The sequence below is a fragment of the Podarcis melisellensis genome (assembly GCF_964234715.1).
Source record: "Podarcis melisellensis genome assembly, chromosome: Z".
NCBI classification, from domain to species: domain Eukaryota; kingdom Metazoa; phylum Chordata; class Lepidosauria; order Squamata; family Lacertidae; genus Podarcis; species Podarcis melisellensis.
The window spans coordinates 45,821,976-45,835,114 of NC_138547.1; the positions used below are offsets into that span (position 1 = coordinate 45,821,976).

The window sequence follows — 13,139 nt, forward strand, 5'->3', positions numbered from 1 at the left end:
TCCTTCCTCACACACCCCAACAGTTCTCCAGAGCAAGCTGCAACACACCCACCCACCACCTGTTCGCCAGAGCAAACGGCCCTCCTCCTATCTGAAAAGGCCACGCCTCTCTTGCCTGGTGTGTCCCTGCTTGCCCCGCCCCCTTCTTTTCACTCCTACATCCGGGCTTTCTGGTCTCGAGACGAACGTGCTGACGTCAGATATATAAAGGCCCTCGGCTCCTTTGTTCCTTCTCAGTGCGTCGTTGCTGATCTACTGGCGGTTTGGAGGTAAGCTCGCGGGGGGGGGGCGAGAGAGAAGCGCACGCGCGCACGCCTTTCGAATCGCCCGCGCTTTATTGTCCACCCCCTACACACACCGATTGCTTACACCGGCGGCAGTGAGGGTGGGGGGAGATTCGCCTTCTGCGATCTCCCGTTTATTCCTTTTTAATTCCGCACACGCGCACGCCCTCTCAACGCCCGTCCCTCTCATTCATACGGAGGCGCCATTTTAAACGGTGAGGGAGGGGCGGGCGGGGGCCGATTGCCGCCTTGGGCCAGCCCTGAGGGAAAAGTGAGCCGGAGGGGGAGGGGAAGGGGGGCTGGGCTGGCAGGGAGGGAGGGAGGGTCGCCAAATCCGCCATTTTGCGATCGCCTTCACCCCCTCCTTTGTGGCCCCCTCCCCTTTCTCCGAAGTGCGCATCGCGCGCGAGGGCGCCGGGTGGGCGCTGGAAACCGCGACTGCGCAGGCGCGACTCGTTCTTTTCTTGCGTCTTAATGGAATGCGCTTTCACCCCCTCCCCTATTCTTGGCGGTCTCAGCGTCGCGCATGCGCGGCCGCAGGGTTACATGAATGTGGCCTTTTGTCATTTTGGGTATATTCAGTTGCTTGCTTTTCTTTAATTTCCGAATTTCCCTCCCCCCTCTCTATTGTAGCCAAGAAAGGCTCTGAGAGCGGCTTATAAAATCACTATTATAAAAGCATAAATCTTTATGATGGCAGCCGCTGTCCTTGGGCTTAAGAGTCTAAAAATAAATTTTCAAAGGTGGAGGAGGGGAGAGCAAAAGCCTCAAGTGAAAGTTTGGGGGAAGGTCTGTAGCTCATTGGTGGAGCATCTGCTTGGCAGGCAGGAGGTCTCTGGTCCTGTCCCCAGCATCTCTAGGCAGGACTGGCAAAGACCCCTGAAACCCTGGAGAGCAGACAATACTGAGCTGGATGTACCAATCAGCTTACTGTGTTGGACCTTGTTGAAGAGAGTTTTTTTAAATCCTGAAAGTTCCTCACTGAGCCTTTAGCCAATAATGTTGTGATGGTGGAATATAGAAGCATTGCAAGGCATAGAATAGTGGTGGTCTAATATATTCGGAAGTTACTTGTTTATATTATTGTTTAGTGAACAGTTCAGTAGAGTTCTGAATGTATTCCTTGTCTCAATAAAAGGGCTAAGGAGTTTCCCCGCCTTCCTTTTAATGGGATATTTCTGTGTAGTATACCAAAAAATAATGCAAATGGATACGAAAAGATGTAAGGACGTATAAGATAACATAAAAAGAAAAAAGTAACAACTTATTAGTACAACAAAAAAAAGAAATGGTAAATACAGTGGGAAGTGATGGTGGAAGTCTTATGTATATGAATAAGAATGTATGGTGAAAGGAATTGTATAAGTTTGAATAGATTTTTATTAGTATATTTGGACATAACATACAAAAGAATGTTTTGTTATTAATCAATTTCAATAAAGTTTTCAAAAAGCAAAATAAATAAATAAATATCCCTGTGGGAGACCCTTTGTAGTAACCACTGTGGTGCATTTTCAACCTTTTTCAGTTTTAAAAAACCATAGGGGAGCTGTTGTATTTTCTTCCCCTGTGAATGTTTCCTTATCTTAAATTAGGTTTGCTTTTCTTTTTTTAAAATTGTAACAGTTTCTTGCATTAGAGCTTTTGCTTGCAGGTAGTAATTAAAGGGCCATTTTTCTGGATTTTGGGGCACTGTGTTTGTAGTGTCAATATTTGTTCTCAATTAGATGCCTTTAAGCAAGGCCTTGGTCACCACAGAAAGGATGCTGCCATTTCTGTTTAGCAACTATAAGGGCATGGACAAGCTGATAAGAACCATCAAGCCCTAATCAGATTTTTCAATATCTGCATATTGCTGTCTGAGGAATTATCCTGTTGTTTTGTCAAATATTTCCAAAGGACACAAGCTTCTCCCCTGTTCCAAGTTGAATGTGTGTTGTTCCAGATCCCAAACTGTGTCAAAATGGTTGAAGCAGATCGTCCTGGCAAGCTGTTCATTGGTGGGCTGAACACAGAGACTAATGAGAAGGCTCTTGAATCTGTCTTTGGCAAATATGGCCATATAGTAGAGGGTAAGCACACAGCCTTTTTAGGGCATAATATTAAGTTAAAGGTCTGCTTTGATGAACTTAACAGCTTTGATCAGTTGAAATGATAGAGCTTATACGTCCTCTAAGAAGTTCTGAGCAGGCTTGTGTACAATTTGGGATACATCATTCTATGATGAAAGTGGAATAACACTTTTGTCTTTCTTCAGTTCTCCTTATGAAAGACCGTGAAACCAACAAATCAAGAGGGTTTGCTTTTGTTACCTTCGAGAGTCCAGCAGATGCCAAGGATGCTGCCAGAGATATGAATGGAAAGGTAGTAACTAATGTGTTAATTGCAGAGTGTCAAGCTGAGGGTGATTGGATTGATTGGTTGACAGAGTTGCTTTTATTCAGTTAATGAGACAAGTTCAGCGATGTGTTATAATGGAGTGAATGCTTGGGTAATAGCATTTAGGGATGCTAAGAGAATTTGTTTAAGGATGTTAAGGGTTAGCCTTAAGAGAAATAAAGCCTGATGGCATATTTTCTTCAAAAATGCTAGTACGGGCATTCTATGGGCTACTCTTAAATTAAGTACGAAACTTGTTTTCTGATTGTGATGGCTCAATCAGTTATTTCTAGAAAATACCTGTAGAGACTGTTACTTTTTAATAACATGCACATCATGGCAAAACGTTTGCTTCTGAAAATTGGTTTGAATACACTTGGAAACTAAAGATCTAGAAGAATTGTATGTAAACAAATAAGATTCACATACTGAAAGCATGTAGCCGTAGAATATGAGTTCAATTTTTAAGTTGACCTTGCTTGGTTAAATCCTTGAGTGGTCTACAAAATGTGGTTAAAACAATATATTCATTTTTTTAAATTAGGTTTTTTATCTGCATAATACCAAACCAAATGTATTTGCGAGAAACCAGAGCAGGGATAAGAACTAAGGCACTCTGTCCTACAAAAAGCATTTGCAATTAATGCTGAGTTAGATTCCTTTGTTCAGTCTTTAGACGGAAGATCAATTAAAGTTGAACAAGCTACCAAGCCATCCTTTGAAACCGGTAGACGTGGGCCCCCTCCCCCTCCAAGGAGCAGAGGTCCTCCAAGAGGTTTTAGAGGCGGAAGAGGTGGAAGTGGAACACGGGGTCCTCCTTCAAGAGGGAGTTATTTGGGTATGTGTGTTTTCCCATGTGTAATGGTGCAGCATACAAGCCACTGCATAGAGAATGCTGGTTTACAGCTTCCTCTCAAAATCAAGACACAATTAGGACTGTGCAATACCTGGTTTTCAACATTCTTATACAGTGGTACCTCGGGTTAAGTACTTAATTCGTTCCGGAGGTCCGTTCTTAACCTGAAACTGTTCTTAACCTGAACAGGTAAGCTAATGGAGTCTCCTGCTGCTGCGGTGCCTCCAGAGCATGATTTTTGTTCTTATCCTGAAGCAAAGTTCTTAACCTGAAGCACTATTTCTGGGTTAGCGGAGTGTGTAATCTGAAGCGTCTGTAACCCGAGGTACCACTGTATATCAGCAGCTAAATATTGTGATATACTGATACATTCCAAACATCATGATATATCTCAGCTGCTGCATTTCTCCACCTTAGGAGAGGAATAAACAGCCTAGATACATATTCAATGCCCTGCAGTTAAGTAAGGCCCCATATTGCCTTAAACTGCTTGGCTGAGGGGCAAGAAGCCCCTCAAAATGTCTGAAACAGATACCGCTTCACTTTACCAATATATCACCCAGCTCTAGACACAATACAAATGATGAATTTCTGGTGGTTATTTTACCCTTTTTGGAAGTTTGGAAAAAGATTGCCGTCCTGCTATTTCACAGGATGAATGCTGTTCTTGTGTTTGATGTACTCAGGTATAGAGATGAAGTGAGCAAACTTGTAGGCTTGCTTAAAACATTGAGGTGTATTTTGGAAATTGGTCCAGGGGTTAATCTCATGTTAAGCAAATTGGTGATATGCCTTAACTGAAATTTTGCAAGCTTAGGCAAAAGTTATTCAATCAATGTTTTGATGTTGCTCTTCAATCAGTGTTTTGATGTTTTTTGATGTTGAAACAGTTTGTACTGCTCCACACAGTTGGTTTTTTTAATGTCTTAAACAAAGGTGAGTTTCTTAGTATTTGCGTATAAGCTATTGTCAGCGATTTTTGCTGTTTATAGCTGTCCTGCATTATTTGTTGTTTTGAGATTAAACAATAAATAGCAATTTGAATCTTTTGTAATCCATGGTCTTGCTTCGTTGAACTCCAAATTTTAGAATCAAAGGTTTGATTTGCTTGATATTTGTCTTCTACTTTTCCCACAACAAATGTTGAGCTCAAAGGGGGTCACAAAATTCATAGTAACATTAAAAAACAGGTATTGCAATCCCTGTAATAACAAACACAGCAGCAAATAAATAAACAACAAGTTCATTAAAATGGAACAATAAAATCATAGTAGTTCAAATTATTGGAAACAGCTGCTGAGAATCAGTTCTGTTCCAAATGACATTCTCTCTCTCTGGGAAGGGACAGTGCAGCAATATTCTGTGTGTATCATGGGTACTGCCACAGTGGTACATTGTGCTCCCAGTGAGGCAGATCTGTCTGAGGAATCCTGTTTCTGTTATCTAGCTGACACATTGCTGCTCTTTTAGGTTCTTCTAGAGGCCCTCTACCGATGAAAAGGGGTCCACCCCCACGTAGCGGTGGCCCACCACCTAAAAGACCTGCTCCTTCTGGACCTGTTCGTAGCAGTAGTGGAATGGGAGGCAGAGGTAATTTTTTTATCACTTTGATGCCAAACAGCATGTAAATGTAATAAAGTATTTTTTATTGTCCATTGCATGGTTCCACAAATTTGTGGTGGTTGGAGAAAGGCTTTTACAACTGTGCTGAGTTTTACTGGCACTCAGAAATAGCAAGGTAGTTGTGCTGCTTCCAGGACCCTCCAGCAGTGCTATGTTGGGAGCAAGTCCCCGCTAGTGTCTCTGTGTTAGGGCAGATACCCCTTGCTGGATTAAGAGGTGTGCATTGACACTCCTTAGTTATGCTGGATGACTGCGGTGTTCAGCATATCTCCACATGTGGGTCGTATGCAACACATTTGAAAAGGGATCTTGAATTGTAGAATATGGGCTAAATACTCACTAGTCAGCCCTTGTCGATGTATGCTTAGTTTGACTAGGCCTCTGTTTACAAGAACTGAAAGCAACTTTACTTTTAGTATAATGCAGGACTTTGCTATCTCTTCATCTTGCTGATAGAGGTTGTATTGAACTTGAACCACCACAGAAAAGTTTGATCCAGTATGGTGTGGTCTTATCTCACGGTGGGAACAAATTTCTTTCTTAATACCTTGTTTTCAGAAGGCTTTATTTCAAAAATATTTCATTTTCTGCTTGATTACTTAAGCACCCCTTTCACGTGGTAGAGACAGTTATGGAGGACCGCCACGCAGAGAACCACTGCCATCACGAAGAGATGTCTATTTGTCTCCAAGAGATGATGGTTACAGTACTAAAGACAGGTAAAATCAAACCCTGTTGGATATTTTACAGATCAAGGAACTTAATTATTGAACTTAATGCATTTTGATTGCAGAAGCAGTGATTTAATGGAAAGGGTGTAAGGGGAGCACATCTCTGGGACATTTTTTGGACTGGGCGTGTCCCATCTGTTAGGACAACCAGACAGTTGATTTGTTCTGGCAAATCAATGAGATAATGAGGCTTTCGGTGTTTACTGTTTATGAACAATTTGTTATCTGCATAAAGGAAGAAAGAGGAGAATCAAAGTGGCCGGCTATTTTAATTGAATTTGTACTTAATGCTAGCCATTTAAATTGTAGCAAGTAATTGTAGAATTTGTTGTATTTCTTATTTAAAGCTAAATGCTAATCAGAGATGTTAACTCAGGTTTCTGCAACCTAAGTTTAAGATGCTAGTGGCTACACCACCTTTTGAAGTTCAGTATTCTATGACTTGTCAGCCAAGTCTAATTAGATGTTACACTACGTCTCCTCCACTTTGTGGTGGGGTGTCTGCTGCTGCATTAGGACTTTGCTTGAGCGTATGGCTGTGAGCTGTTATGAGGAGCTCCTGCACTTCACTACCGGAAAAAATACTTTAGTTTTCATTTCCATAGCTATTCAAGTCGGGACTATCCAAGCTCCAGAGACACAAGAGATTATGCCCCACCGCCAAGAGATTATGCCTACCGTGATTATGGTCACTCCAGTTCACGTGATGAGTACCCCTCAAGAGGCTACAGGTAGCTAATGTTCGATTTTGTGTGTTGTTGAACAAATCTCTCATATTCCATTAACAAGCTAGTCAAGCTCATTGTTCAATTGGCAAGTTCCAGAGACACAAAGGAATATACTCCACCTCCAAGAGATTATGCCTACCGTGACTATGGTCATTCCCGTTCACGTGATGAGTATCCCTCAAGAGGTTACAGGTACTTAACGTTCACTTTTGTGTATTCTCAAACAAATCTTTTAATATTTCATTCAACAAGTTAGTCAAGCTTATGTTTCAGTTTGCAGCGTGCCTCTTTCTACTTGATTCAAACAATAAGCACAATAATATAACAAGTGTCTTGTGGCACCTTGAGCAGCTTCATTATGCCAGAAGGTTTGGTGGACTACAGTCCTTTTCATCAGACACTTTTGAAGTCTTACCATACCTACTTGCAACTAAGGATAGTACTTCATGTGTCAGGTGAAGTGGAATGTGGTCCATGGAAGCTTATGCCATAATAAATCTGTTTATATTTAAGGTGCTACAAGAACATGTATATCCCTCTTACGTTACAGAAGAGAAACGAAATCTCCATACCTCACATGAACAATTGTTGGCTTTCTTTACGCAGTTCTAAAGCCACTAGTCAGCCATGTGAAGGTGAATAATGTAGGTCTATGGGAAGCTATATGTCATTATTTTCTAGAGCACCATCTATGTTTATCAGGGATGGGGCAGATTTCAGGCTTTTAGAATATACTTTATTTGAAACTAAAACCTAGGAATCTATTAACAGGAACCTAGTGTAAATGATGTACTTGGAATTAAAGAATTTTGAGCCCAGGAGTTCAACTGAACAGCGCTCATGTTCTACGCACAGATCCATTAATGGTTGCCACACGCTTTCTACATTTTGCTGCTATAATTGGGAATCACAAATCTTTTCTGATCTACTAATAGATCCAGATCTATCTTCTGACTACCACCCCTGATATTCATGATGATCTGCAAAGAACAGCTTTGGCTAGTTCTTACCCCAAGCGACTTAGGTAGACACAAAGAAAATAGTGGGAGGGTAACTGAGGCAAGGATAGATAGATCTTTGATTATTTTAGTTATGTGTACTTAGACTGAATCAGGCAGGGTATTGGGACTAAAGGGTGGGTCATCTCAAAACCACTTGGATGGGAGACTACTTGGGAACCAAATCTAAGATTCTTTTGAGGAAGAACAGGGTATAAGTGAAAGGGCTACCTTACTCTGTGCAAAACTCACCTAGTGGTGGCCTGTACTAAACCCCAGCAGTTATTCCTCTTACAGTGATCGTGATGGCTATGGAGGGCGTGACCGGGACTACTCTGATCACCCAAGTGGGGGCTCATACAGAGATTCCTATGAGAGTTATGGTAAGTGCTTATTTTGAAGGTCTTAAGGGACTCAGTAGGCCTCACTCTTGACTTAATAGACTGCATCTACTTAAGTGGGGAATTGGCATTCTGGGCTTGTCCACTGCAGTGAAAATACACCGGTACTTCATTTTTAACAAAATGATTGAATTACAGTTCCCATAAACTAACGAAGCAAAAGTTCAACTGTTCTGAATTGCATCTATCACTGGAAAAAAATGGTGGAATTTCTGCTGTAAAAATAGCAAGCTGTTCTGGAATAATCCCAAAAAGAGCTGCCTTGAGAAATATCATCGTCTTCAAACAGCCTTTATTTCGTTCACTATCCGATACTCCCCTGCCAAATGTCCCAACATGTGAGATTATATTAAAACTTTCAGTTAATACAAAAGAGTAACAGACACCATTGATACAAATTCTTTTAAACTCAGATGTAAAGTTGTGGTGATATGATTTATAGTGTTGTCCTATTACCTGACCATTGAACCTGCAGGTAACTCACGTAGTGCTCCACCTGCACGAGGGCCCCCTCCATCTTATGGTGGAAGCAGTCGCTATGACGATTATGGGAGCACCCGAGATGGGTATGGTGGAAGTCGAGAAAGTTACTCAAGCAGCAGAAGTGATGTCTACTCAAGTGGCCGGGATCGTGTGGGAAGACAAGACCGAGGCCTCCCCCCTTCTATGGAAAGGGGTTATGCTCCTCCACGTGATTCTTACAGCAGCTCCAGCCGCGGAGCACCCAGAGGTGGCGGCCGTGGAGGGAGCCGCTCTGATAGAGGCGGAGGCCGAAGCAGATACTGAAACCTTTTAAAGTGCTGGACCAAATCAGTTTTTTCCTCCAACAAATGAAATGTGGAAATTCTTTCCTTACTCCAGAGGACTACTGAAACATATGTTTTTATCTTTTTTAATGTTGCTTGTTAAGTTCCCCTCCATTACTTAATGTTTTTTGTGAGGAGAAAGTAAACTTGTTTTAATTTCATTTCAAAATTGTTAATATTTGTCTCAGAAAGCAGATGTTAATGTATGACATTTTTAGCCTGTGTACTAGTGTTGTAACTTTTTAAAGTAAAGGTTAACCCTGAAATGCAACGCTCTCACCTCATCCATGAAACCGGCAACCTTAAGGCTTCCCGTACAACGTGCAGCCATCTAAAATGGCCATGGATCGTTCTACACATGCAAACGTGTGCCTTCTTTCTAGCAAACCCATTTTAGCTTTTGGAGGGTGGTGGGATGTGTGCCAAACTAAAATGTTAAAACATCCTCTCCATGCTGAAATGCACACAATGCTCCAAAATAGAAAATTTCTTCAGTCTTGTGTAAAAATTCAGGATACCATTCAGTCATTAAATCAAAACGACATACGGATAATGCTGAATGTACGTTGTTCCTTTCTACATATTTCATTTGGGAATTTGCAAGAACATCACCCCCCAAAATAACCTATTAACCTGTAGTAAGCAAGCTACAGATCTGTAAGTAAGAGGTTTGGCCAGTTCCATCAAAGAAGCTGCAAAACGGTACTTGCTCTTACTGTTTCAAATTTTTGCAATCCTGTAGTGTCTCATTTTTAAAGGAACATCTTTGACTCCAAAGGCAAAATGGAGAAAATAAGATAAGCAAAGAAGTCTTTCTCTCCAACTTCTGAAAGGCTTATGGCTTCATATAAACAAGTTTCAACTTTCAGCATTCCACAACAGATTTAAAGCATCAAATGCGTGTGAAACAGCAAAGATGGTAAGCAAAGCAAACTAGTTTTTCAGTCTAGTCAAACTGAAACCAGAACTACTGTCCTTAAATACGGTAGGACATGCTGTACATCATGGCAATGGAAGCTTTTAAATTTTAAAGCAGCACCCAATGGAAAAACTGCTGGATAGCCTTAGGCGAAGCCTTACAAATTCAACATAACCTTATCTTAGATGAAACTGTATAGCACAAAGCTTTTGAAAGCAACACTAAGAAAGCAACTCACTGTAGACAAACATTTCTTTAAAGGGTTGGGAGGGGTTATTTTTTGCCCACTATGTTTCGATGAAGAACTTAAAAAACAACAACTGCTTGTACTATACTATACTAGGAAATTAAAATGCTAACAAATCAGAAATTGGCTTAAATAGCCAAAATCTATACCAGCTTGGGGAATTTCAGACAAGCCGTTAATACGAACCTGATGTTTAGGTGGATGCCTGACTTCTTTGTACTAAGTCGGGCGGGCAGTTTTGATACAAATAGCAGAACCTGTGGCAAGTTGTCATGACCCAGGTGCAGCCAGGAAGTCCAAAAGATGCTCTTGAAATGTAGTAAGACTTGAAGACCTCCAACTAAAGTTCTGCTATAATCCTCAAAACATATGCCAGTCAAGTTATGGATTTACCATGAAAAGCACCATTGGAAAGGAAATGAGAATCCATAAGCCATTCCAGTTCATTCCAATCCAGTGAACCTTCCACCTCTCAAACTTAAAGCATTAGCGCTTGAAGCAGGTTAATTGGCAAATGCAGGGGTTCTTGCTGTGTTTCTGGGGGTGGTTAGGGGCTTGGGCAGTTTGTGCTAGAATAATTTTTCATGCCTGTTTTAATTGTTGCAGGATGACTGCTGTTTTTAAGATGTGACCTGGTGCATGGCAGTGCTGGTGGACAACATGGATTTCTACTCTGATAGTACAACAGGTAAGCTGTGGATGAATGCAATGTTAGGAACCCTGCATACTTTTTGCAAATTAAAGATGGGCAGATAGAGTGTACAACTTAAATTGCTGATACCTTCAGTGAAGTTTGTGGTGAGTTCTTGGCTGCTCAATTTGGGTAAATAAATAACCACCCTGTTTTGGAATCTAGCCTTTGCAATTTCTGAAGGAAGAAGAGAGAATAAACTAGATTTCTTTTAAAGGGAAGCTGCGAATGGCATTTCGGGAAAATAATATGCAGATGCCACTGATAGGAGTGCAAGCTTTGGAGAGGCTCTGCTAGGAATGGTGACTTCAATACCAGTGTAAATGAGTTAAACATGCTGTCAGGGTTCAGTTCACTTGTTGCCCTGATACCTGGAATGCCCATAATGGTGGCATAGAAAGCTGTAGACTTTAATCTCTGATGAAAACTGGTTAAAAGGTTTGACCAGGATTTCAGACATGCTGTTCAGTAGTCTTGGGAGTATTACTATTTTTCACCTTCCACATACGTCCCAAGCTGATGGATGAAATAAAATAAAAACAGCAGAAAAATAGCAAGACGTCCATGGCAAAGACGTAGTCATCCATCTAGGGAAGCTTGCCGGAATTGAAAAAAACAACAACACTTCAGTTCTCTCTCTCTCCCCTACCCCACCCATAGCAGATGCCATAGCTCAGGCACAGGCAAACTCTGCCCTCTAGGTGTTTTGGGACTACAACTTCCCTCATCCCTGACCACTGGTCCTGTTAGGGATGAGGGGAGTTGTAGTCCCAAAACATCTGGAGGGCTAAGTTTGCCTATGCCTGCCATAGCTAAACAGTTGCAAAAAACAAACATTAGCAGTGAGCAGAATGAGGCTTTCAGCAGTCACATTGCACCTAATAAGGATCCTTGAATATCTAATGTGTTTGGGTTTGGTTTGGTTTGTCTGTGCTGTATTAGAAGAAGCCTCTTCTATCTCTTAAGGATCATGTGCCCGCTTCTGACTGTAAAATAACACTTGATAAAAGTGTTGAGTTGTAGACCATAGTAGTTTATACAGTCTGTATTTTGAGTTTGTTATCTGCATCAAAGCATACCTATTCATGACTGTCCCTGAGCAAATCATAATTTTCTGATAACTTCCTTTTGAGATACAGCTAATGTTACTCTTTTCATCTTAGGTACAAGGTTAATTGTGGCTGACATTTGAGGAATGGATGCCCATGGAGAATGCAGCTGCTGAGCAGCTTAAATATGTCTACAGTGTTTAATGAAGACGTTTCAGAGGGAAGTCAGATCTTAAATGCCAGTGTCAGCCATTGCTGTGAGCATTGGATGTTCATAGAAGAGAAGAGGAAGAGGCCTAAATGTCAGAAACAGCTGGATACAGATTGTTTGTGTCCTCTTACAAATACTGTGTAGCAGAAGTTGTTGGCATGTAATGTGCTACTCTGGCAGTACAATACTATATGATCACATCTTCTGCAGGAGTTTGGTTCCAGGGGTTCCATATATACGCAAAAACACTTACTCTCTAGCCTGTGGAACTCCCACACACTTGAACATCCCAGGGTTTCCAGAGCTGGCATGCCAGGAGGGCTTCAACACCCCCATCCCAAGCAAGGCAGAGAGCCTTGAACCCAATGCAAAAAAGAGCTCTCTGCCTTGCTTGCTTTTCACTTTGCAGGATTTCAACCAGGAGTCTTCAACCATGTATGTTATGTTTTGTTTGTTGAAAATTTTAAAAACAAAGTTTGTAAATGGCTCAAATCCTGCAAGTTAAATGCTTGTAACATTGTATTTGAGTCTTTGGTATGAGGCAAGCTGAAGTGTTATCTGTGATAGATGTGGGATAATTTTTACAGCTTGGCAAATTAATGTTTAGAGCTAGAAGGCAAATGAAATAAACATGCCTTGGGCATTCTCTAGAGCATTTTCAGGAAGCACAAAATTGTATGTGTTTTGAAAAAAAGGTGTGAAGATTGGTAATGAAGAAAACTTGGGGTGTCTTTCTTGTGGTTCCAAGTGAGCTACTGTTACAGATGTAAGAAGTTGCCTTGTTCAAACAGACATGTCAACCAGAAAAAGGTCCCAACCCCAAAATGGAGATTCTGACAACTTTAAAGTTCCACTAATCAAGATAATTGTATTAAATCCATTGTTGGAATAAAAATGTTCATTTTTTCTAAGACTCGTTCCATTGTTTCAAAGTTGTTTGTCTTTTAAATGGGGGTACTAGTTTCAGAATGAAGCACAGTGCCACATAGGCTGAACTCAAATGGATGGAGGAAATTTAGGGAGCGCACTAACCTCAATAAGTCCCTGTTGATTCAACCCTCAACCTTCCTATATGAGCCAAGAGAGACTTCTAAACTTCTCCTGAATTTGGAATGTTGGTAATTGCACATTCTGCTAGAGCATCAGATCTTGCTCGGTGGAGGAGGCGAGGCCGCTGTGTGGGGGGGTCTCATACACATTTTTAAGCCCTCATACT

The 13,139-nt window shown here is 41.3% G+C and overlaps 1 protein-coding gene across 7 annotated transcripts; it reads left to right on the forward strand.

The window, feature by feature from the left end:
• The first annotated feature begins 130 nt into the window (after nucleotides 1-130).
• Nucleotides 131-12,832, forward strand: RBMX (RNA binding motif protein X-linked). Of its 7 annotated transcripts, none has more exons than XM_081897247.1 (11): nucleotides 131-269; nucleotides 2,230-2,356; nucleotides 2,542-2,648; nucleotides 3,333-3,501; nucleotides 4,990-5,109; nucleotides 5,747-5,861; nucleotides 6,479-6,604; nucleotides 6,692-6,793; nucleotides 7,882-7,982; nucleotides 8,476-10,660; nucleotides 11,827-12,832. In XM_081897247.1, exons 2-10 carry the CDS (start codon nucleotides 2,248-2,250, stop codon nucleotides 8,784-8,786), a joined length of 1,260 nt encoding a protein of 419 aa, XP_081753373.1. In that variant the 5' UTR covers nucleotides 131-269; nucleotides 2,230-2,247; the 3' UTR covers nucleotides 8,787-10,660; nucleotides 11,827-12,832. The 7 variants fall into 7 exon arrangements, with proteins under 7 accessions (XP_081753373.1, XP_081753376.1, XP_081753375.1 ...); XM_081897250.1 differs by having other exon boundaries at nucleotides 7,897-7,982; XM_081897249.1 differs by having other exon boundaries at nucleotides 6,698-6,793.
• Nucleotides 12,833-13,139: the final 307 nt, after the last annotated feature.

Coding starts and splice junctions, on each gene's coding strand:
- RBMX (XM_081897247.1), top strand. CDS start 2,248: ATGGTTGAAGCAGATCGTCCTGGCAAGCTGTTCATTGGTGGGCTGAAC. Junction 5,110..5,746: donor TAGTGGAATGGGAGGCAGAG/GTAATTTTTTTA, acceptor TGATTACTTAAG/CACCCCTTTCACGTGGTAGA. Junction 6,794..7,881: donor TATCCCTCAAGAGGTTACAG/GTACTTAACGTT, acceptor AAACCCCAGCAG/TTATTCCTCTTACAGTGATC.